This window comes from Oncorhynchus mykiss, chromosome 8 (genome assembly GCF_057628025.1).
Source record: "Oncorhynchus mykiss isolate SJ-2025 chromosome 8, ASM5762802v1, whole genome shotgun sequence".
NCBI classification, from domain to species: Eukaryota; Metazoa; Chordata; class Actinopteri; order Salmoniformes; family Salmonidae; genus Oncorhynchus; species Oncorhynchus mykiss.
In genome coordinates, this window is record NC_143029.1 from 54,405,222 (window position 1) to 54,431,648 (window position 26,427).

The following is a 26,427-nucleotide window of genomic DNA, read 5'->3' on the forward strand; positions in this document are numbered from 1 at the left end:
AAGTTGAAGAAACATCTCAAGGATGATCAATGGAAACAGGATGGACCTGAGCTCAATTTTCAGCCTCATAGCAAAGGGTCTGAAAACGTACGTAAATAAGGTATTTTTTAAATATTTAATGGGTTTTATGGCTCTTTCTGTGGTACTCAATTTGGGATATTATGTGAGGTAGACTTGAGAAGCCGGGAATTATCGTGTGCAGCCGGATCTTGGAAGAGGCTTGGTGGTTCCAAACTTCTTCCATTTAAGAGTGATGGAAGCCTCTGTGTTCTTGGGTACCTTCAACGCTGCAGAAATGACCAATCATTTGAATTTACCACAGGTGGACTCCAATCAAGTTGAAGAAACATCTCAAGGATGATCAATGGAAACAGGATAAACCTGAGCGCAATTTCCAGCCTCAGAGCAAAGGGTCTGAAAACGTATGTAAATAAGGTATTTTTAAAATGTTTTTTTCATTAATAAAAACTATATGTTATCGCTTTGTCATTCTGGGGTATTGTGTGTAGATAGATTTTATTTTATTTCATCCATTTTAGTATAAGACAAACCTCAACTGTTTCAAACCAAATGCTAGCCTCTGGGCATTGGGAAATATTGAATATTACAAAATGTTTCCGCCCAGTTTCAAACCGGGGACCTTTCACGTGTGAGGCGAACGTGATAACCACTAGACTACGGAAACTACAATACAAAAAGAGGAAGTCGTGGAAAATATTAGTAATGCACAGAAGTCTACCTCACATAATATCCCAAATTGAGTACCACAGAAAGAGCCATAATACCCATTAAAAACAAGCGGTCAAACAGGAAAATGGTTCCAATCGTTTTTCCACCCTTCATGTTCCGCACAGGGGATTTTAAATACACTTAAAATAAGGGCTGTGTTTCTTGTCGGCTTACCCTGGCATGGTAAACTACACTGCTCAAAAAAATAAAGGGAACACTAAAATAACACATCCTAGATCTGAATGAATGAAATATTCTTATTAAATACTTTCTTTACATAGTTGAATGTGCTAACAACAAAATCACACAGAAATTATCAATGAAAATCAAATTTATCAACCCATGGAGGTCTGGATTTGGAATCACACTCAAAATTAAAGTGGAAAACCACACTACAGGCTGATCCAACTTTGATGTAATGTCCTTAAAACAAGTCAAAATGAGGCTCAGTAGTGTGTGTGGCCTCCACGTGCCTGTATGACCTCCCTACAACGCCTGGGCATGCTCCTGATGAGGTGGCGGATGGTCTCTTGAGGGATCTCCTCCCAGACCTGGACTAAAGCATCCGCCAACTCCTGGACAGTCTGTGCTGCAACGTGGCGTTGGTGGATGGAGCGAGACATGATGTCCCAGATGTGCTCAATTGGATTCAGGTCTGGGGAACAGGCGGGCCAGTCGATAGCATCAATGCCTTCCTCTTGCAGGAACTGCTGACACACTCCAGCCACATGAGGTCTAGCATTACTTGCATTAGGAGGAACCCAGGGCCAACCGCACCAGCATATGGTCTCACAAGGGATCTGAGGATCTCATCTCGGTACCTAATGGCAGTCAGGCTACCTCTGGCGAGCACATGGAGGGCTGTGCAGCCCCCCAAAGAAATTCCACCCCACACCATAACTGACCCACCGCCAAACCGGTCATGCTGGAGGATGTTGTAGGAAGCAGAACGTTCTCCACGGCGTCGCCAGACTGTCACGTCTGTCACATGTGCTCAGTGTGAACCTGCTTTCATCTGTGAAGAGCACAGGGCGCCAGTGGCGAATTTGCCAATCTTGGTGTTCTCTGGCAAATGCCAAACGTCCTGCACGGTGTTGGGCTGTAAGCACAACCCCCACCTGTGGACGTCGGGCCCTCATACCACCCTCATGGAGTCTGTTTCTGACCGTTTGAGCAGACACATGCACATTTGTGGCCTGCTGGAGGTCATTTTGCAGGGCTCTGGCAGTGCTCCTCCTGCTCCTCCTTGCACAAAAGCGGAGGTAGCGGTCCTGCTGCTGGGTTGTTGCCCTCCTACGGCCTCCTCCATGTCTCCTGATGTACTGGCCTGTCTCCTGGTAGTGCCTCCATGCTCTGGACACTACGCTGACAGACACAGCAAACCTTCTTGCCACAGCTCGCATTGATGTGCCATCCTGGATGAGCTGCACTACCGGAGCCATTTGTGTGGGTTGTAGATGCCGTCTCATGCTACCACTAGAGTGAAAGCACCGCCAGCATTCAAAAGTGACCAAAACATCAGCCAGGAAGCATAGGAACTGAAGTGGTTTGTGGTCACCACCTGCAGAACCACTCCTTTATTGGGGGTGTCTTGCTAATGCCTATAATTTCCACCTGTTGTCTATTCCATTTGCACAACAGCATGTGAAATTTGTCAATCAGTGTTGCTTCCTAAGTGGACAGTTTGATTTCACAGAAGTGTGATGGACTTGGAGTTACATTGTGTGTTTAAGTGTTCCCTTTATTTTTTTGAGCAGTGTATATTAACGATACATATAGGAACATTGGATCGGGATTTGGTTTTTTGTAAAATGACAAATGAAGCAAACTAGAATCTAGCTTTAATATAAACTTTATTACAAGATGGCATACGTCAAAGGTTTTATTTGATAGTCATTGGATAAAACAGCAGAAACAGGAATGTTAATAACTGACTCGGCTTGCGAACTAGGTCATCACAATGACCAGGCAAGCGGTCATAGCAACTAACTGGGCCTGTCCAACATCCAAACGTCATCCACTTTTCAGTCTTAACCCATTGACACTCAGCCATAAAGAATAGAAGGATATGGATATCATATTACACCAAGTACAGCATGGGCTTTACAGCACGAACTCCACAACCCTCTGGATGCACTTAATTCAACAATCAATATTACTGGGGGCCATGAGGAAAAGCAAAGTCCTTTTCGATGCATAGGCCTGGTTTGAACATCACAGTAATTCAATTTACTTTTAGTTCGCTAGGACTTTTGCCTAAAACATCAATTCACTTTGTAATATGTTAAAACCTGGGGGCTGTCATAAAGCGTCTCCGAGTAGGAGTGCTGATCTAGGATTGCGTCCCCCCCAGTCTATAGAACCATATTCATTATGATCTAAAAGGCTTAACTGATCCTAGATTGCCACTCCTACTCTGAGACACTTTACAGGCTCAGTATTCATAGAGGCACATGCAGTAAAAAACACCAAGGTATGTCTCCTTCATTGGTTCAGGGCTACAGGATAACTGGGAAGGTCACAGTGTCATGTATTTCAGTCATATTTCAGACACTTCAGACTGGGTTAAGAGCTGCATGCGAGGGAGTAGGAGAACGAGAACACGGTCAACGAATCCTAGCAATAAGGAAACATCTTTATGCTGCTTTTCAAAGACTATTGTTTAAAGATATTTTAACATTGGCATGACAACCACTAGAGGGAAAAAAATAATAATAATACAATTTTAGCTGTCTGGCTCCACGAAAGAGAAGAGCGTTGCTAACTTTCACAGTAAGCTGGCCTTTCCCACTCGTAATGCGGAGCCACAGTAAGTAACACGATCGACCGTTCCTGAGTGGTTTTAGCGGAGGCCGAGTGTAAAGACTTGGCTATGACAGTACTGAGGAGCAGCAGCAACTTTTGGCTTTCTCAACAGAAAAAAAATGTAATAAAGAACAATGGTTCTATAATGAAAGCATTTCCCTGGTTAAAAGAGTTATTCTTCATTTGATGACTATCTGGCATGGTCCATTCCAATAGAATGGAACAAATGAATAATGAGCCATTTGGAATATTATAAAGAAAATGTGTGTAAATATAAAAATGTAATACTGCTTAGATACAAAAACAAAAAATAAAGAATTCAAAATGATCCCAAGTAGGACTGAAATAAACTAAATATAGTAGCAAGCAGAATGAGACAAGGACCAGTTATCTTGCTCTTGTTTTCACTCCCTTCTCTTCTGCAATCCCTCCATCTCTGGTCAAGCTCAAATAACAGCTTGAAAACCTGCAGGGAAAGACAAAAGTGATACATAAGGACTTGTACTTCCTAATGTTCCATTTATATGAATTCAGACTAAAAAAAGGGACCAATAATTCTGATTGAGTACATCTGATGCCATCGGAAAGTATTCAGACCACTTGACTTTTTCCACATTTTGTTAGGTTACAGCCTTATTCAAAAATGTATTAAAAATAGTTTAGGGACAGTTCCTTCGACCTCATGGCTCGGTTTTTGCTCCGACATGCACTGTCAACTGTGGGACCTTACAGACAGACAGCCGTGGGCCTTTCCAAATCACGTCCAATCAATTGAATTTACCAATTCCAACCAATCATCCTGATCAATGGAAACAGGATGCACCGGAGCTCAATTTAGGGTCTCATAGCAAACGGTTTAAATACGTAAGGTACATTTTTTATTTTTAGTACATTTGCAAACATTTCAAAAAAACTTTTTTTAATCCATTTTAGAATAAGGCTGTAACGTAACAAAATGTGGAAAAAGGGGTCTGAATACTTTCATTAGGCAATGAACAAATATATAAAATGCAAACCGTAGCATCGGTCCCATGTTTCAGGAGTGAAATAAAAGTTGCACGACATTTTCCATATGTACAAAAATTCTCAAATTTTGTGCACAAACTTGTTTACATCCTTGTTAGTGAGCATTTCTCCTTTGTCAAGATAATCCAGCCACCTGACAGGTGTGGCATATCAAGAAGATGATTAAACAACATTACATAGGTATATCCAACCGGCCTCACAACCGCAGACCACGTGTAATCACGCCAGCCTAAGACTTCCACATCTGGCTTCTTCACCTGCAGAATTGTCTGAGGGGGGGGGGGGGGGGGGGGGGACTATGAACTGGAACTCAGTAAAATCTTTGAAGTTGCTGCATGTTGTGTTTATATTTTTGTTAAGTCTAGTAAAAGCTGCAAGAGCAAATGTTAACCCCCCCCCAAAAATGAACACTACCCTGCCATGACCCCAAAAAATAAGTTTGATAACCACCCCAGCAAATTGCGATCTGTGCAGTTGTGTCACGCCATGATGCCACAGATGTCTCAAGTTGAGGGAGCGTGCAATTGGCATGCTGACTGCAGGAATGTTCAGAGCTGTTGCCAGAGAATTTAATGTTCATTTCACTACCATAAGCTGCTTCCAATGTCGTTTTAGAGAATTTGACAGTATGTACAACCGGCCTCACAACCGCAGACCACGTGTATGGTATTGTGTGGGTGGGCGGTTTGCTGATGTCAACGTTGTGAAGAGGGTGTCCCATGGTGGCGGTGGGGTTATGGTATGGGCAGGGATCAGCTACAGAGAACGAACACAATTGCCTTTAGCAATGGCAATTTGAATGCACGGGGATGCTGTGATGAGATCCTGAGGCCCATTGTCATGCTGTTCATCCGCCGCCATCACCTCATGTTTCAGCATGACAATGCACAGCCCCATGTCGCAAGGATCTGTACACAATTCCTGGAAGCTGAAAATGTCCCAGTTCTTCCATGGCTTGCATACTCAGACATGTCACCCATTGAGCATGTTTGGGATGCTCTGGATCGACATGTATGACAGCATGTTCCAGTTCCCGCCAATATCCAGCAACTTCACACAGCCATTGAAGAGGAGTGGGTCAACATTCCACAATCAACAGCATGATCCGGTCACGACTTGCAGACTTGTTTTTGAGTTGCTGTGCGTTTTGTTGCCAACCTGTTTTGCTACCTGACAAATTTACGGTTTTTACTTTTTAATTACCGTTTATATTTTTGTTTTTTCCTACTCAACTTTTTCACTCCGGACGCTTTATCTGGACACGGTTCGTCAGGACCTCCAACAGCCGAAGCTAAGTAGTAACATTAACATGATGCCTTCTAATTGCAGTCGCTGTACTCGCCTTACGGCGAGGATAGCTGTGCTACAAGCCCAGCTTCAGACGCAATCGCTAGGCAAGGGTAATTTCAGTGTAGGAAAGGATGAAACAGCGTCTGTGCCACCAGTAAGTACAGATAGTAGTATAAATCCCCTGGCACAGTCCCCGCAGCCGGACAACTTTCTCACGGTTTCTGGAAGGAAATGCTGTAGGAACGCTCAACCGGTGTCGCTCATTCAGCCGACAGAAACTTTCAACCGGTTTTCCCCATTAAGCAGCGGGTCGGAGTCAGAGGCCGAGTCTTCTCTGGTCTCTACTCCTCCCGTTACGGGGTCTGAGACGCCGAAGCTTCCCACCATTAGCTCTGACAAATTGAAAACTCTAGTCATTGGCGACTCCATTACCCGCAGTATTAGACTTGAGAATCATCCAGCGATCATACACTGTTTACCGGGGGGCAGGGCTACCGACGTTAAGGCTAATCTGAAGATGGTGCTGGCTAAAGCTAAAACTGGCGAGTGTAGAGAGTATAGAGATATTGTTATCCACGTCGGCACCAACGATGTTAGGATGAAACAGTCAGAGATCACCAAGCGCAACATAGCTTCTGCGTGTAAATCAGCTAGAAAGATGTGTCGGCATCGAGTAATTGTCTCTGGCCCCCTCCCAGTTAGGGGGAGTGATGAGCTCTACAGCAGAGTCTCACAACTCAATCGCTGGTTGAAAACTGTTTTCTGCCCCTCCCAAAAGATAGAATTTGTAGATAATTGGCCCTCTTTCTGGGACTCACCCACAAACAGGACCAAGCCTGACCTGCTGAGGAGTGACGGACTCCATCCTAGCTGGAGGGGTGCTCTCATTTTATCTACCAACATAGACAGGGCTCTAACTCCTCTAGCTCCACAATGAAATAGGGTGCAGGCCAGGCAGCAGGCTGTTAGCCAGCCTGCCAGCATAGTGGAGTCTGCCACTAGCACAGTCAGTGTAGTCAGCTCAGCTATCACCATTGAGACCGTGTCTGTGCCTCGACCTAGGTTGGGCAAAACTAAACATGGCGGTGTTCGCCTTAGCAATCTCACTAGGATAAAGACCACCTCCATTCCTGTCATTATTGAAAGAGATCATGATACCTCACATCTCAAAATAGGGCTACTTAATGTTAGATCACTTACTTCAAAGGCAATTATAGTCAATGAACTAATCACTGATCATAATCTTGATGTGATTGGCCTGACTGAAACATGGCTTAAGCCTGATGAATTTACTGTGTTAAATGAGGCCTCACCTCCTGGCTACACTAGTGACCATATCCCCCGTGCATCCCGCAAAGGCGGAGGTGTTGCTAACATTTCCGATAGCAAATTTCAATTTACAAAAAAAAAAAAAGACGTTTTCGTCTTTTGAGCTTCTAGTCATGAAATCTATGCAGCCTACTCAATCACTTTTTATAGCTACTGTTTACAGGCCTCCTGGGCCATATACAGCGTTCCTCACTGAGTTCCCTGAATTCCTATCGGACCTTGTAGTCATAGCGGATAATATTCTAATCTTTGGTGACTTTAATATTCACATGGAAAAGTCCACAGACCCACTCCAAAAGGCTTTCGGAGCCATCATCGACTCAGTGGGTTTTGTCCAACATGTCTCTGGACCCACTCACTGTCACAGTCATACGCTGGACCTAGTTTTGTCCCATGGAATAAATGTTGTGGATCTTAATGTTTTTCCTCATAATCCTGGACTATCGGACCACCATTTTATTACGTTTGCAATTGCAACAAATAATCTGCTCAGACCCCAACCAAGGATCATCAAAAGTCGTGCTATAAATTCACAGACAACACAAAGATTCCTTGATGTCCTTCCAGATTCCCTCTGTCTACCCAAGGACGCCAGAGGACAAAAATCAGTTAACCACCTAACTGAGGAACTCAACTTAACCTTGCGCAATACCCTAGATGCAGTTGCACCCCTAAAAACTAAAAACATTTCTCATAAGAAACTAGCTCCCTGGTACACAGAAAATACCCGAGCTCTGAAGCAAGCTTCCAGAAAATTGGAACGGAAATGGCGACACACCAAACTGGAAGTCTTCCGACTAGCTTGGAAAGACAGTACTGTGCAGTACCGAAGAGCCCTTACTGCTGCTCGATCATCCTATTTTTCTAACTTAATTAAGGAAAATAAGAACAATCCGAAATTCCTTTTTGATACTGTCGCAAAGCTAACTAAAAAGCAGCATTCCCCAAGAGAGGATGACTTTCACTTTAGCAGTGATAAATTCATGAACTTCTTTGAGGAAAAGATTATGATTATTAGAAAGCAAATTACGGACTCTTCCTTAAATCTGCGTATTCCTTCAAAGCTCAGTTGTCCTGAGTCTGCACAACTCTGCCAGGACCTAGGATCAAGAGAGACACTCAAGTGTTTTAGTACTATATCTCTTGACACAATGATGAAAATAATCATGGCCTCTAAACCTTCAAGCTGCATACTGGACCCTATTCCAACTAAACTACTGAAAGAGCTGCTTCCTGTGCTTGGCCCTCCTATGTTGAACATAATAAACGGCTCTCTATCCACCGGATGTGTACCAAACTCACTAAAAGTGGCAGTAATAAAGCCTCTCTTGAAAAAGCCAAACCTTGACCCAGAAAATATAAAAAACTATCGGCCTATATCGAATCTTCCATTCCTCTCAAATTTTAGAAAAGGCTGTTGCGCAAAAACTCACTGCCTTCCTGAAGACAAACAATGTATACGAAATGCTTCAGTCTGGTTTTAGACCCCATCATAGCACTGAGACGGCACTTGTGAAGGTGGTAAATGACATTTTAATGGCATCGGACCGAGGCTCTGCATCTGTCCTCGTGCTCCTAGACCTTAGTGCTGCTTTTGATACCATCGATCACCACATTCTTTTGGAGAGATTGGAAACCCAAATTGGTCTACACGGACAAGTTCTGGCCTGGTTTAGATCTTATCTGTCGGAAAGATATCAGTTTGTCTCTGTGAATGGTCTGTCCTCTGACAAATCAACTGTAAATTTCGGTGTTCCTCAAGGTTCCGTTTTAGGACCACTATTGTTTTCACTATATATTTTACCTCTTGGGGATGTTATTCGAAAACATAATGTTAACTTTCACTGCTATGCGGATGACACACAGCTGTACATTTCAATTAAACATGGTGAAGCCCCAAAATTGCCCTTGCTAGAAGAATGTGTTTCAGACATAAGGAAGTGGATGGCTGCAAACTTTCTACTTTTAAACTCGGACAAAACAGAGATGCTTGTTCTAGGTCCCAAGAAACAAAGAGATCTTCTGTTGAATCTGACAATTAATCTTAATGGTTGTACAGTCGTCTCAAATAAAACTGTGAAGGACCTCGGCGTTACTCTGGACCCTGATCTCTCTTTTGAAGAACATATCAAGACCATTTCAAGGACAGCTTTTTTCCATCTACGTAACATTGCAAAAATCAGGAACTTTCTGTCCAAAAATGATGCAGAAAAATTAATCCATGCTTTTGTCACTTCCAGGTTAGACTACTGCAATGCTCTACTTTCCGGCTACCCGGATAAAGCACTAAATAAACTTCAGTTAGTGCTAAATACGGCTGCTAGAATCCTGACTAGAACCAAAAAATTTTATCATATTACTCCAGTGCTAGCCTCTCTACACTGGCTTCCTGTCAAAGCAAGGGCTGATTTCAAGGTTTTACTGCTAACCTACAAAGCATTACATGGGCTTGCTCCTATCTATCTCTCTGATTTGGTCCTGCCGTACATACCTACACGTACGCTACGGTCACAAGACGCAGGCCTCCTAATTGTCCCTAGAATTTTTAAGCAAACAGCTGGAGGCAGGGCTTTCTCCTATAGAGCTCCATTTTTATGGAACGGTCTGCCTACCCATGTCAGAGACGCAAACTCGGTCTCAACCTTTAAGTCTCTACTGAAGACTCATCTCTTCAGTGGGTCATATGATTGAGTGTAGTCTGGCCCAGGAGTGGGAGGGTGAACGGAAAGGCTCTGGAGCAACGAACCACCCTTGCTGTCTCTGCCTGGCCGGTTCCCCTCTTTCCACTGGGATTCTCTGCCTCTAACCCTATTGCAGGGGCTGAGTCACTGGCTTTACTGGGGCTCTCTCATGCCGTCCCTGGAGGGGGTGCGTCACCTGAGTGGGTTGAGTCACTGATGTGGTCATCCTGTCTGGGTTGGCGCCCCCCCCCCTTAAGTTGTGCCGTGGCGGAGGTCTTTGTGGGCTATACTCAGCCTTGTCTCAGGATGGTATGTTGGTGGTTGAAGATATCCCTCTAGTGGTGTGGGGGCTGTGCTTTGGCAAAGTGGGTGGGGTTATATCCTTCCTGTTTGGCCCTGTCCGGGGGTGTCCTCGGAGTGGGCCACAGTGTCTCCTGACCCCTCCTGTCTCAGCCTCCAGTATTTATGCTGCAGTAGTTTATGTGTCGGGGGGCTAGGGTCAGTTTGTTATATCTGGAGTACTTCTCCTGTCCTATTCGGTGTCCTGTGTGAATCTAAGTGTGCGTTCTCTAATTCTCTCCTTCTCTCTTTCTCTCTCTCGGAGGACCTGAGCCCTAGGACCATGCCCCAGGACTACCTGACATGATGACTCCTTGCTGTCCCCAGTCCACCTGGCTGTGCTGCTGCTCCAGTTTCAACTGTTCTGCCTTATTATTATTCAACCATGCTGGTCATTTATGAACATTTGAACATCTTGACCATGTTTTGTTATAATCTCCACCCGGCACAGCCAGAAGAGGACTGGCCACCCCACATAGCCTGGTTCCTCTCTAGGTTTCTTCCTAGGTTTTGGCCTTTCTAGGGAGTTTTTCCTAGCCACCGTGCTTCTTCACCTGCATTGCTTGCTGTTTGGGGTTTTAGGCTGGGTTTCTGTACAGCACTTTGAGATATCAGCTGATGTACGAAGGGCTATATAAAATAAATTTGATTGATTGATTGATTGATCAACTCTATGCAAAGGAGATGTGTCGCACTGCATGAGGCAAATGGTGGTCACACCAGATACTGGGGTTTTCTGAACCACGCCGCTACTTTTTTTAAAGGTATGTGACCAACAGTTACATATCTGTATTCTCAGTCATGTGAAATCCATAGGGCCTAATTAATCAATTTAAATTATTTCCTGCTAACTCAGTAAAATCAGATTTTTTTGCATAATTCATTTATATTTTTGTTCAGTATAGTAAAAAAATATATATATACCACCTAGCAGACACTTTAAAACTTCTTGAGTGTAGGGGGCAGGATTTTCATTTAATGCAAAAACATTTTTTTTACCCATTTGAAACTGCCTATTTCTCAGGCCCAGAAACTAGAATATGCATGTAATTGTCAGATTAGGATAGAAAACTCTAAAGTTTCCAAAACGGTCAAAATATTGTCTGTGAGTATAACAGAACTGATATTGCAGGCGAAAACCTGAGGAAAATCCAACAAGGAAGTGCTGTTTTTCCTGACAGCTCTGTTCCATTGGATGCCTTGCCTCCATTTAAAGGGGTATCAACCAGATTCCTTTTCCTATGGCTTCCTCAAGGTGTCAGTCGTTAGACATAGTTTCAGGCTTTTATTTTGAAAAATGAGCGAGAAAGATCACATCGCGTCAGTGGATAGCTGGGTGTTCGCAGAGTTTTGCAGCCATTGTCTCTCCCTCTCCTATTGAAAAAGCCACAGTCCCGGTATATTATCGATTATATATTGTAAAAACAACCTGAGGATTGATTATAAAAGACATTTGACATGTTTGTGGACATTACGGATACTATCTGGAATTTGTCTGCGATGTCGTGACCGCTCGAGTCTGTGGATTTCTGAACATAACGCGCCAAACAAATGGAGGTATTTTGGATATACAAAATAATCTTTATGGAACAAAAGGAACATTTATTGTGTAACTAGGAGTCTCGTGAGTGCAAACATCCAAAGATCAAAGGTAAGCGATTTCATTTATTATTTTTCTGACCAATCTACTTGGCTGCTAGTGTTTGTAATATTTTGTCTACTGAGAGATGTTCTTACATAAACGCTTGTCATGCTTTTGCCAAAAAGCTATATTGAAATCTGACATGCCAGGTGGATTAACAACAAACTAAGCTGTGTTTTGCTATATTGCACTTGTGATTTCATGAAAATTAAAACATTTTAGTAATTTAATTTGGCACACGGCAATTCAGCGGGTGTTGATGAAAATGATCCCGCTAACATGATGGGTGTGTCAAGAAGTTAATCCAAAGAGATTTACCGTAGAGCGAGTTCAAATCATCTTTGTGTGTATTTTGATTACAACAGGTGTTGAACCCACAACCATGGCATTGCACACGCTTACCAACTGAGCCATACAGGTCCATAATATACCATAGTGTACATTTGAGTTTTCATAACACGGGTTTGCTGTGTTTAGTGTCAAAATGGACGTGTTGTTCTTACCGTGGTGAGTGTCACACATGCTGGCCGTCTCCCGCTCCATCAGGCTTAATCTGCATCTGGGCCTGCATCTTGGTAATCATCTCCTGCATTCTCCTCAGCTGCACAGAACAAAATAAACATAACATTAATACCAAAACATAGAACACTGAGTACCTGGCTAAACCCCCCCCCCCATGAAATAAACGTATTGCAGTCCAACTAAGAGTGAGGATATAAGAGGTAATGTGGGTGGGCTATTCAAAATAGTGATATTTGAATGGAAGTATACAGTATAAGGGTAGTGTGAGTGGTAGGTGGTGAGAGAGGGATATGAATGCTTAGCTATCCCACCTCAGCCTCCTTCTCCTGCAGGATCATGTCCTTGTCCATTTCCTCCGGCTCCGGTCCCTTCCTGTAACACGGACACAGATTTGTTGAGTTAGGCTCAAGGCACAATCATTGGGGAGACTTGCCATAAATATCCACATAAATGAACACTGGAAATCTCATACATTTCAAGTTATTACATAGTTTGTGCATTCAGAAGAAAATGCAGTATTCAAAAGCATATCATTGTCATTCATAGAATCAGCAGAAAGGTGGAAGAGTGAAAACTCTTCGGGAAGACAGTTTGGTAAATCCCCACGTCTGGTGGTTGTGTGTGGTGCAGTTTCTAGCTTTCTAGTATTTAAGCAGACGTGACGAAAGCAACACTTAGAAAGTAGAAAGAGCCAGAGGTAAATTAGTGAGAGAGAGAAAGAACAGATTAGTGGGCTAGAAAAGTAGAAAGCTGGGTGTTAAAGTGAAAGAGGGCAAGCTGCAGAAGCAAGAAGAGAGCAGCAAGGTTGTGAGACAGGGAGGATAGTGGTACCTCCCATATTGAAAACAGTACCTCCAACAGTCCACTCAGAGGATTGGACAGACCAGACCATCATTGGGCTGATGGTGAGCCAATAGGAAGGCAGTAAAATCTCTCCCTTCTCCTGGATTGGCTATAGAGGAAGGTCTCAAAGAATCCAAAGGGTCCACACTCCTAGAGTTAAATGATACCCATACTACTACTACCACCCATACTACTACAAATACAACCTATATGCTGGTTAAAAACCCCATAGCCCACTAAAAAAAGAAAACCATAAAGATTTTTAAAAAAATTGCCCACAGACTATACATGCCTAACTCAAACCCACTACCAAGGTCAAATTGCTGTAGAATGTACATCCAAAATTATAGTTTAACTTAAAATGTTTTCGTTTTTTCAACCATGTAATATTAATGAACACATGGAGATTTACTTTCAATGCTGACTATTGCCCAATCACTTCTTGATAGACATTAACACAAGATAAGTGGAACTGGCTGACTCTGAGACACTGTATTAGTTAGCCAGATAAGTCATTAAAATCCAAGAAAGTCAAGCCACACATGAGTCTTGTGTTACAAATGTCTCAACACCATCAACCTGCTCTGTTATATTAAGCCTTTGTGTCTTTGGTTGTATATTATATTACTGCGTATGGGAAGTTTTGGAGGCAGGCAGGGTACAGAAAGGCAAGCAGACAGAACGGTACGTACGCAGGAGACAGAACGTAACCATGAGAGGACAACCTGCCGCCTCGTTTGAGGCGCTCCGAACGGAAATTCTCGTAGTGTAGGTCCTGGGTCACCTCCTGCAGGTCCTGCATGTGGGTGCTGTAGATGGATAGGTGTCAGTCGATCAATCAAGCACTAAACCAACTACTCAACTCAAGATCGTCATAAGCGAAACACCAAGCAGTATGTGAGATGGGACAGCCACTGCTCATGACTGACACTTAATGGATTGACAACATATTATACAACTGACACAGCTTTTGTAGTATAAGCCAAATCAACCATAAACACTCAATTTAAAAATTGAGTTATTATTTTTTTTTAAATTTTAAATCGCCAAGCCACTATTTCAAGTTGGGATTCTCAAGCTGCTATTCAAGTTTTATATATGAAGAAACCAGAGCGAGCCCCTCCGGGGATGACCCAGCGCAGGCCCTCGCTCTCCCACCCACTCACATGAGCATGGTGCGTAGCTTGAGGAAGTCGTTGTGCTCGGGGTTCTCCACCTCCACCACACCCCAGGGATACAGGCGACCCCGCACCTTCTTCCCCTTGGCCTCGATCTGCTGGTTGGAGCCAACCACCGCAAAGGGAATACTGGCCTGGAGGGAGGAGAGAGAGCAGGTGCTGACGGTCAAAACAGATAGCATGTTTGCGACAGTGGCGATTGCATACCATTCTGAGCTTATTTGTAAAGTTGTATGTTTTCTTTTGATTTTAAATTTGCTAGTAACTTTCAGGAACAGTAGTAAAAGTCTCAAAGAAACCATGCTCAATTTCAATTCCGGTCACCAAAATGATTGACACCCTAGATAAAAGATGACAGGGGGAGTTAAGCATGTCTTGGGGGTATAATTGTTGACCCTCTAACTTTCTCATTTATAATTTTTCACCATTCATTCAAGATTATTTGTAATCATAGTAGGATCAAAATTAATGTAGAAGAGTTTAGAAACATTCCATTCTTAATTACAATTAGAGTGACCACAAAATGACAATAGATTATTTATCGTTCATTTCTATTTGGCCCAAAATAACTCTGAAACATAACCAAGAAGAACTGCAAAGCGTCACAAGCTTGATGTAGTCAAGTGCTAGGAATACTGGACCAAATAATACACTTTTGACTACTTTCTTTATAAGAATCTTTAGGGGTGTCAATTGACACCTACCTTTTTGAGAGAAAATATTAATTATTAAAAACAAAACCTCTTTCTCTGAACAATTGTACTAGTATAAAATATAATTTGAGATTTTTTTTGATGTGCATACAATATAGATCCGTATTAAAATTATTTATTTGATAGTTATTATTGCTCATCTTTATCAAGGATTCCAATACTTTCAGACCCCACCGTATGCTGAAATGTCAAATGGGGTTCAGAATCCTTATGGAGGCAGGACCGAGTCTAGAAAAGGAGGTGGGGATTACTTTGAGAATCCTCGTCTGCTCCTTGAAGTCTTCGTCCTCGTCAGACTCCGCGTCGGGGAGATGGTATATCTTGATGCCGTGCTCATCAATCTCATCCAGAATCTACAGCCACACACAGGAATATGGAGGATATAGACAAAATTTGGGCTATTTACTTTAGCTGCACTTTAACTATTAAATTGAATATATAGTACTTTATTAATCCAGAGGGATTATTCAAATACAGGCAGTACATGGGTGCAGTTGTATCATATGAAAGGAAGATCACTACATCTACATCCCTTGTGCGAGACGACTTAAAAAAAAAAACCTTCTCCCATTGTATACTTTTTAGAGTCAGGTTGAGCTATAACGTACCCTGCGCTTGAGCCTCTCCCTCTCCCTCAGGGTGAGTGTGTCGGCCTTGGCGATGACAGGGACCACGTTGACTTTGTTGTGGATGGCCTTCATGAACTGTACATCCAGAGGCTTCAGCCTGAGAGAGAGAGAAAGGGAGAGCGTGTAAGAACTGGGGGGGGGGGGGGGGGGGGGGGGGGGGGGGGGGGGGGGTGTTAAAAAGTACATGTTGAAAATGTGTGTATACCCGTGGCCTAATGGGGAGATGAAGTAGAAGCAGCAGTGAACACGGTTGTCCACGATGTGCCGTCGGTTCAGACCGCTCTCGTCGTGGAGATAGCGCTCAAACTGGTCGTCGATGTAGGCGATGATGGTGCTGAAACTGGAGAAACGAGAAGCAGCAGCTGTTAGAAAAGCCAACCCATATAACACCGTATGACATGAGTAGAGCAATGGGGAATGACATTTTAGATAGTGGTGTCTGCCACGTCCAGAAACTCATGTAAAACTAAGCTTAAACTTTTAAAATGTGAACTATCTATCCCTTCAAATTTTAGAAAAATATATTTTTAAAACGATAAAAATGTTAGTTCAACTATATTCCAACAATAACAATTTCCATGTTGGACAAAAGAAGAAGGTGGGCAGTGGCATACCAGTCCTGGCTGTTGATGGCGTCGCCGTATCCAGGTGTGTCCACCACGGTGAGGCGGAGCTTCACCCCTCTCTCCTCGATCTCAACCGTAGATGCCTCGATCTGAACCGTGCGCTCAATCTTCTCTGTGGGACAAAATGAAAAGGAGACCAGGGGGAGAGGAAAATGTTTTTTTAATTATTTTTTTAAAACTTTTGAGATACTCTTGAGGCTTACTGACTAAATGAGGGGTGATTTGGTGTAATCTGTTTAAAATGACTCCCATTAGGTTATGCAGGAAGAAATTTGGTTTTGATAGTTAGCAGAAAGTTTGGCCTTGGTGTGTGTTTGTGTGTGTATAACCATTACCTGCTGCTCCGGGGATCACTCTCTCTGGGTAGAGATCCGTAAGGAACAGACTGTTGATGAGGGTGGACTTCCCCAGACCAGACTCACCTAAACAGAACGCACAGAATCAATATATATAAAAAAAAGAGAAAATCAAAAAGAACAGACTATTGTGCCTGTAAAGCAATATACTCAATTACCTTTGAGTCTACGAACCACAAATACTACAAAAATCTACAATTAGATGTGTGCAGGGTGAACCTTTTTCCACAAAATACCCAATGTAATGGGCACACTACATTTGCAGCCAAGCAGCTTCCTACACATTAGGCCTTTCATTGCGTGGGAAAAGCATGAACCTCACAGTAAAACAAGACTAACATTTTCCTTAGTCAAAAATGCAACAAGCTCAAGTGAAGGGTCGCTGCTTCCCCAATCAAAAGCCCTGGATTAACACAGAGGTACGTGCTAAACTAAAGGACAGAGCTACCGCACACAAAAGGTAAATTTAGGAACAAGGTTAAAAACCTATTACACTGACGCTCAATGCATATAGCAGGGGCTACAGACTAGTTGTGATTTATTCAACAATGCCTCTACCAGACAAACTCAATGAATTTTATGCACTCTGACCAAAAAAACACGAAAGGGCCCCTGCCGTCCTAGAGGACTTCGTCATGTTGCCCTTGGAGAGCGAGATCACCAAGGTTTAACAATCCCAAAGCTATGGGGTCAGATATTCCAGGGCACGTACTCAGAGCATTCGCTGTCCAGGTGGCAGGCATCTTCAAACTCTCCTACCACCAACAGATCTACAGACGATACAATCTCAATTGCACTCCACACTGCGCTCTCCCACCTAGAGAAGAGGAATACCTACGTGAGAATGCTGTTCATCGACTACAGTGCAACACTATATTGCCCTCCAAGCTCGGGACCCTGAGACTGAACACCTCCATCGGCAACTGGATCCTGGACTTCCTGACAGGCTGTCCACTGGTGGTGAGAGTAGGCTGACCTTCAACACGGGGGCCCCCCCAGGGGTATTTAACCACGACTGTGGCCACACACAACTCCCAATCTATCATCATGTTTGCTGATGACATGATGGTGGTAGGCCTGATCAACAATGTTAAGACAGCCTTCAGGGAGGAGGTGAGAAAACTGGCAGTGTGGTGCCAGGGCAACAGGATGATGGACTACAAAAAAATAAAAAATCTACAGGCCGCAGTGGAGGGTCAAGAGCGTCACGTTCCTGTGTCCATATCACTGAGGACTTAACATGGTCCTCACACCAGAACAGTCGTGAAGGCACGGCAACGCATCTTCTCCCTCAGGAGGCTGAAACGATTTGGCATGGCCCCTCAGATGGCACGGCAACTGCACCGTCTGCAACAGCAAGACCGGACAGCCCAGCGCATCACTGGGGGTGAGCTCCAAGCCATTCAGGACATGCATACCAGCTGCTGTCTGAGACAGGTCTGGAAAATTGCCAAAGACTACAGCCACCTGAGACATGGACTGTTATCCATGCTTCCGTCTGGCAGGCAGTCCTGGTGAATCAAGACTCAGACAAACAGACTCCTGAACAGCTTCTATCCCCTGGCCATAAGACTGTTAAAGTGCTAACAACTACTGATCTCCCACTCCCACAGACTATCCACACTGACTATGCCCATCCACAGGTCTCAACCCACTCAGACAACCTACACTGCTACAAAAATTATTATTGATTCGATGCATGACAGTCCACAGATTGATTACCTTTAGTATTTACCTTTAGTACACTGCTCAAAAAAATAAAGGGAACCCTTAAACAACACAATGTAACTGCAAGTCAATCACACTTCTGTGAAATCAAACTGTCCACTTAGGAAGCAACACTGATTGACAATAAATTTCACATGCTGTTGTGCAAATGGAATAGACAACAGGTGGAAATTATAGGCAATTAGCAAGACACCACCAATAAAGGAGTGGTTCTGCAGGTGGTGACCACAGACCACTTCTCAGTTCCTATGCTTCCTGGCTGATGTTTTGGTCACTTTTGAATGCTGGCGGTGCTTTCACTCTAGTGGTAGCATGAGACGGAGTCTACAACGCACACAAGTGGCTCAGGTAGTGCAGCTCATCCAGGATGGCACATCAATGCGAGCTGTGGCAAGAAGGTTTGCTGTGTCTGTCAGCGTAGTGTCCAGAGCATGGAGGCGCTACCAGGAGACAGGCCAGTACATCAGGAGACGTGGAGGAGGCCGTAGGAGGGCAACAACCCAGCAGCAGGACCGCTACCTCCGCCTTTGTGCTAGGAGGAGCACTGCCAGAGCCCTGCAAAATGACCTCCAGCAGGCCACAAATGTGCATGTGTCTGTTCAAACGGTCAGAAACAGACTCCATGAGGGTGGTATGAGGGCCCGACGTCCACAGGTGGGGGTTGTGCTTACAGCCCAACACCGTGCAGGACGTTTGGCATTTGCTAGAGAACACCAAGATTGGCAAATTCGCCACTGGCGCCCTGTGCTCTTCACAGATGAAAGCAGGTTCACACTGAGCACGTGACAGACGTGACAGTCTGGAGACGCCGTGGAGAACATTCTGCTGCCTGCAACATCCTTCAGCATGACCGGTTTGGCGGTGGGTCAGTCATGGTGTGGGGTGGCATTTCTTTGGGGGGGCCGCACAGCCCATGTGCTCGCCAGAGGTAGCCTGACTGCCATTAGGTACCGAGATGAGATCCTCAGACCCCTTGTGAGACCATATGCTGGTGTGGTTGGCCCTGGGTTCCTCCTAATGCAAGTAATGCTAGACCTCATGTGGCTGGAGTGTGTCAGCAGTTCCTGCAAGAGGAAGGCATTGATGCTATGGACTGGCCCGCCCGTTCCCCAGGCCTGAATCCAATTGAGCACATCTGGGACATCATGTCTCGCTCCATCCACCAACGCCACACCAGACTGTCCAGGAGTTGGCAGATGCTTTAGTCCAGGTCTGGGAGGAGATCCCTCAGGAGACCATCCGCCACCTCATCAGGAGCATGCCCAGGCGTTGTAGGGAGGTCTTACAGGCACGTGGAGGCCACACACACTACTGAGCCTCATTTTGACTTGTTTTAAGGACATGACATCAAAGTTGGATCAGCCTGTAGTGTGGTTTTCCACTTTAATTTTGAGTGTCTCCAAATCCAGACCTCCAAGGGTTGATAAATTTGATTTCCATTGATAATTTGTGTGATTTTGTTGTCAGCACATTCAACTCTGTAAAGAAAAAAGTATTTAATAAGTATTTCATTCATTCAGATCTAGGATGTGTTATTTTAGTGTTCCCTTTATTTTTTTGAGCAGTGTATTTATCCTGCTACTGGTCACTATTACTCCCGTTTACATGTAGGGCTGGGCGATATACATTCAAATTAATTCAATATATATATATGTTTTAGCGCAATGTTCCAAACCCATGTATTGGAAGAATCTAGGTTTGAATTCATGAGTGTGTCTTTTTGGTCTCGTATAATTTGCTCCTTCTGTGCTGTGTGCACCTTACTACTCGCACACAGACACCAAGCCCCTCCCCCTGCAGCTCACAACAACGACGAAAGAGCATCGTCATCTCTGACAAGCCGTTTCAAATCGCTATTGCATTTGAGGTTTGGTCAAACATAAAAATCAGTCATATAGACACCTAAACACAGAGACATTATTTTACTGTAATAGAGGAGAACAACCTTTATAACAATAGCCTTTTTATGTCTCAACTCCCAAAATGTAAAACACTGCAGAGCCTAATAAGATGGGAGTATCAATGAACATAATTGTGGACAATGAATGCTCAGTTTGTCATGCGCAGCATTGCAGTACCGCTAGCAGCATTTTAGCCAGACTAATATGCTAGCTGTCTAGTGTGGGTTTTATAAAATGTGCAATGAGCATAAAGACACATTTATATAAGGAACTCTCATTCTGAGAAATAAGCATCTTCTTATCCAGACAGTGGACTACCTATGCTAGTTGACCACCTGTGTTTTAATGTTGAAACAAAGTGAACAGGCTCTGGAAGCCACTACATCTAAATGTGAATCGATTCTCAATTGCTGTACGGTTCTAGAAACATAAATCCCTTCACTTTCATATCAAATTAATTTCACAAAATGCAAAATACACACTTATAGTTCACGGTTAACACAGTTGTAGCAGACAGTATTTTTCAGTGACAACATACAGTATTTCTGGAGTCTTCCGTTTAGACAGGTGTTCGGAAACACAGCTAGCCAACTAGTCCACTCGCATAGGTAGCCCACTGTCTTCCATCTGTTTTACGGAAACAAGCACTGTAATATAGAAATATGGCCACCCTATAAAAAGCTGTGTATCAATTTAACATTTTGTTAACTGAAAATGATTTCTCGCCGATATGAAAGATATGATCCTTATGCAAAACCGTATCGCAAGCGTTGCGTGTTAATGTAAAAAAAAAAAATCCCCTCTACACAAGACACCTTCGTCCAATGACTAATGTAATGGAACTGCGAGTCACGACGAAAGGCTAGAGAGATTGTTTATGAGACTTGTGTTAATATTCTATAGTGCCTGCTACCAGAAGTTGGTCATTATTAGTGGTTGTGCATGGTTCAGTCAAAACAAAATGTAACTTTCATTGGACAAGCAAAAAAGCAGGTTAAACTATTTTGATATTATTTCATTATTTTTAGTGGGTCTTAAGGTTGATGGCTTATATTTTACAAGCCCTTAATTCTTTAGATTATTCCAGCTGTTTGAAATACAGTGTATTGATCTTTAATTGTGTAACAAAGCTTTGGCCTATTTAGTGAAAACATTCAAAAAACTAAAAAAAGATATCTACGAAATCACCAATAAGTTAACAAATAAAAATAAAAATGTTTAAAACCAAGCCACGAGGTCAAAGGAATTGTCCCTAGAGCTCCGAGACAGGACTGTAGAGGCACAGATCTGGGTAAGGGTACCAAAAAATGTCTGGAGCATTGGTCCCCAAGAACAGTGGCCTCAATCATTCTTAAAATGGAAGAATTTTGGACCCTTCCAGACTCTGCCTAGAGCTGGCCGCCTGGCCAAACTGAGCAATCAGGGCAGAAAGGCCTTGATTGGGGAGGTGACCAGGAACGCAATGAACTGTATAGTTTCTCTGTGGAGATGGGAGAACCTTCCAGAAGGACAACCATCTCTGCAGCACTACACCAATCAGGCCTTTATGGTAGAACGGCCAGACGGAAGCCAATCCTCAGTAAAAGGAACATGGCAGCCCGCTTGGAGTTTGTCAAAAGGCACCTAAAGACTCAGACCATGAAAAACAAGATTCTCTGATCTGATGAAACCAAGATTGAGCTCTTTGGAGTGAATGCCAAGCGTTACGTCTGGAGGAAACCTGGCACCATCCCTACGGTGAAGCATGGTGGAGGCAACATCATGCTGTGGGGATGTTTTTCAGGGACTGGGAGACTAGTCAGGATCAAGGGAAAGATGAATGGAGCAAAGTACAGAGAGATTCTTGATGAAATCCTGCTCAGGACCTCAGACTGGGGCAAAGGTTCACCTTCCAACAGGACAACAACCCTAAGCACACAGCCAAGACAACACAGGAGTGGCTTCAGGACAAGTCTCTGAATGTCCTTGAGTGGCCCAGCCAGAGCCAGGACTTGAACCCGATCTCTGGAGAGACCTGAAAATAGCTGTGAAGCAATGCTCCCCATCCAACCTGACAGAGCTTGAGAGGATTGTTAGAGAAGAATTGGAGAAACTCCCCAAATACAGGTGTGCCAAACTTGTAGCGTCATACACAAGAAGACTCAAGGCTGTAATCGCTGCCAAAAGGTGCTTCAATAAAGTACTGAGTAAAGGGTCTGAATACTTATGTAAATGTGATTTCAATTTATTTTCAATAAATTAGCAAACATTTCTAAACCTGTTTTTGCTTTGTCATTATGGGGTATTGTGCGTAGATTGAGAAATAATTTAAAAACACATTTTTTAATAAGGCTGTAAAGTAAAAAAGTGAAGGGGTCTGAATACTTTCCGAATACACTGTATATACTTGCATTCTCATGTATTTAACCGTCATCGTAGTTCTTGTGTGGTTTTTATTCATAATTTTATTTGTTATTCTGTTCTCTATTCAGCAGAGCCCTGTCCGGTGCTGCCCCTCAGGCACACATTCCACTCTGGTTTATTTTAAGGCAGACATGGAGGGAGAAGAGAGAAAGGACAACCATTTCACACAGTTAAATCAGAGGACCCAGAGACGCCCAGCCTCCATCCGTTTATATAGAGGCTGGACTCACAACGGTGACCTAAACAGGGGCCTCTGACATGATCCTACACATATCCCACTCAGACACAAACACTCTGGCACACACGTATGCTGGACATGCATAAACTCACGTTAAAAACTCTAAAAGGAAGTGAGGCGATTTGGAACAGTGCTTAATGACAAAAAAAATTAGGGGGGGGGGTAATGTTATTTGTGAGGAGAGGCTATGGGAAAAGGAAATGTCAACTAGCTAACTGTCCGGGCACAAGGTCAAATAAGTCACATTCCATTCTGTCGACAGCATGAAGTGATAGCTTAAATGCTTAGAACAAACAGTTGTTTCTGTTAAAAAGATATATAGAATGTTTGGCAAAGAAAAAAAGCTATCCTTCCAACTCAAAATGAATCAAGGAAATGCATAGTGGGTTGTCACGAGACCAGTATTGCGATATTCTGAAGTATCGTGGCAAAGAAACAAAACATGAAGCCGATTTAATTTCTTGAGGAAAACAGTCCTGATATTAGAAACAAGCACCATTATTTTGTCACATGTTTATTTTGCAAGCTATAGCACTCACAATTTTCCATAAAGTAGGTTTTTATAGGACCATAGAGTTTAGTCTAATTCTGGTTTTATTTTTTTGCCATGGAAAATCTGGTATCATAGTATTGTGATACTGGTATCGTGACAACCCTATTAATATGCATTGCTTGCTGTTATATTCCTAAAATGGTTATGATCTGACAAAGCTGTGTGAACATTATCATTTTGGCACACATTCCCCTTTGAAGGCCAAAACTCATCTCTACTGAAGTGAGAAAAAAACTGCAACAAGAAAATGGCTGACACTCACCGACAAGCAAAGACACAAAGTGGTTTTATGCAAAGCTCAAACAACTGGTGTAGACGTTCTGTCTAAGGCTCGATACTACATACGAACAATAGAATACTCTCAAAACAAAAACACCAGACATTTCTTAAGTTCCAAATATCATGACACTCACCAACTACCATGAGGGTGAACTCAAAGCCCTTTTTGACTGACTTGCGGTGCACCTGGTTGGGCAGGTTGGCAAAGCCCACATACCCCGGGGTCTCTGGGTTGGTGAACTGACCCTGCTGTAATACATGAGACAACAACATGAGCATCTGAGTCATTCAACTCAGGAATACCATAATTTAAATGTTGTCATGGGCTGTGTAAATCACAGCAACAAAGATTAAAACCAGCAATTAGGCCACTACTCAAAAGAAACAGCTGTCCACGAATGACCTTTGGGTGAGGTGACTGTCTCGTCTCTGCCATCTCTTTGCAAAAACATGATTTCCTGCATTCTAACAGGCCTGTACGTAACCAGGGAGAATATGCAGTCTAACCAAAGTGTTTCAAAGTTATGCCTAAACCTATCTATTCAGCTTATAAACAGATGTGAGGAAGGAGCATATATTACATTGCATTACATCTAGAGCGGCAGATAGCCTAGTGGCCAGTAACCGAAAGGTTGCTGGTTCGAATACCCGAGCAGACCGTGAAAAATATATCGATGGGCCCTTGAGCAAGGCACTTAACCCTAATTTACTCCAGGGGTGCCATACTACTATGGCTGCCCCTGCAAAACAACATTTTACTGTACGTGGTGTATGTGACAAAAAAATTGTCACTATAAAATAGCTAGGCTAAGCTCATACATTGGAGTGTTCTCATTTCAACCCAGGTCAAGGCACAACAGTGAGTCATGAAGAAAGCAGCTGCCTGGAAGCATCTGCTAGCGTGACCATGCATTCTGTAATTAAGTATGTCTCTGGTAAGATGATTATACACAATATTTGCATCCTCTATGCTCAATTGTTGTTTTTTTAAACTCAATGTCTGCAATGGTTTAATTCTAATAAATCCTGATTTTCCCAAAGCAGATTCACATCCGGTTTATATAGGCCTAATCAAAATAAGCTCCCTCTGAAATCATTATTGGACAGCCTGACAGTATTACTTAGATTAAATAAACGGAGAGGAAGCAGCATCCTCTTATGCTGGGTCGGGAACGTACCTTAATTTTTTCAGCCTGAGACATTTTGCACTCTTTCAACCTGCCAGAGAACAGAGAACATTACATGTCAACTGTAACGTACTCCTGTTTCTTTTGTTTGTTAGCAGAGCATGCAAATACTATATCAATAGGCCTAGCTATAACTTGGAAGAGAATGACGAGTGTACAACAAAATGGAGGATAGCCTACCTACATGATTTAGTGGACCGTGAGACAGGAAGTCTGCTTTCTGCTCAATAATGACTTTCCGAAAGAATATCTAACCTCAAATAACTGACAGCCTTACCTTCCAAAGATGTTGTTACGCGCTTTCACTTCACAGATGCATGTACACAAGTTGGTTTTAACTTGAATTCAACTTTCCATTCTGTTCTTTTATTTAGTGAGTTAGTGCCTTTTCTACTACAGTATACCTATAAAAAAAAGAAGCTTGAAGCGATAACAAAACTTCCTACAGTTAGTTAGCGCATTAACTGCTCTCTGAACTGTTATTTGTTCAACGCGGAGCAGTGGAAGTCTGAAATAAAAAAAACTAGCGTTAGGTGTTGAAAGCGCTGTCCCAAAGAATTAAATACAACTAAACATTGCAGTTACCTTAAATATGCCTAGTTAATTTAACGCTAATAATATCACAAAACATGATCTTATCAACACCTTCAAGCTAGCTGGCAAACAAGTATTTCAAACAGGGCCGTGTAGACAAACTGTAAATTGATTACTGTATCACGGGGTTTCAAATGGTAGCTATCCAACACTGACCATTAAACCGGCGAGGTGTCTAAACGCAAGCATTGAAAACTAGCCAACTAATTAGCAAGTAGCTAGCTACTTTGCTAACAAGCTATTTGGGAAGCGGTAGAAAATTAAAGCAACGTATCTTATTCAACGAGACAGTTTAAAATGTCATGAATATTGCTAATAAATACAATATTTACCGTTTTGATTGTCACTGAAAGAAAACCGTGTGGGTTAGGTGCACATATACAGTCATTGGTTTGGAGGCCGGACTGGCGAACAACACCTCAAATTTCGGATCTTCTTCAGCACAAGGACCAGAATGCATTGGGCGTTGACTGTCCCCAAATTGGTCCTCTTATAATGTATTGATTTTTCTTATCAATAAAATTGAACACGTCATTCTACTACCAACGATTTTCTTTACAATTTGTAATGCAACCGCTATTCATCACCACCAACGTCATCGCCAACCATCATTATCATAGAGTTTAAAAAATCTAAACTCATCATGAGTGGCTCAACTGCTTGCATACCGACATCCATCCCCACCACATTGCGAGCAAAACCTTTTAGTAACAGCAGAGAGATAAACACATTTTTATCTTAGAGAGTTAATTTCGTGCAATTCTACACATTTTGCCATGCGGTGTAGAGAAGATGTTGCCATTTTAAAGCATGTTTGCAGAAATTATATACATTTT

At 43.0% G+C, this 26,427-nt stretch overlaps 1 protein-coding gene across 4 annotated transcripts; it reads right to left on the reverse strand.

Moving 5' to 3' along the window:
• Positions 1 to 2,565: 2,565 nt before the first annotated feature.
• LOC110530084 (septin-2B) lies at positions 2,566 to 26,287 on the reverse strand. 4 transcript variants are annotated; one of them, XM_021612883.3, is made up of 14 exons: positions 25,924 to 26,276; positions 25,275 to 25,505; positions 24,989 to 25,028; positions 23,945 to 24,059; positions 16,688 to 16,774; positions 16,341 to 16,464; positions 15,932 to 16,066; positions 15,706 to 15,823; positions 15,349 to 15,450; positions 14,373 to 14,518; positions 13,899 to 14,015; positions 12,675 to 12,735; positions 12,345 to 12,442; positions 2,566 to 4,000 (listed from the first exon to the last, which is right to left on the reverse strand). In XM_021612883.3, exons 3-13 carry the CDS (start codon positions 25,010 to 25,012, stop codon positions 12,356 to 12,358), a joined length of 1,116 nt encoding a protein of 371 aa, XP_021468558.1. In that variant the 5' UTR covers positions 25,013 to 25,028; positions 25,275 to 25,505; positions 25,924 to 26,276; the 3' UTR covers positions 2,566 to 4,000; positions 12,345 to 12,355. The 4 variants fall into 4 exon arrangements, with proteins under 4 accessions (XP_021468558.1, XP_090038089.1, XP_021468560.1 ...); XM_090181963.1 differs by having other exon boundaries at positions 13,932 to 14,015; positions 25,924 to 26,056; XM_021612885.3 differs by lacking the exon at positions 25,275 to 25,505 and having other exon boundaries at positions 13,932 to 14,015; positions 25,924 to 26,287.
• Positions 26,288 to 26,427: the final 140 nt, after the last annotated feature.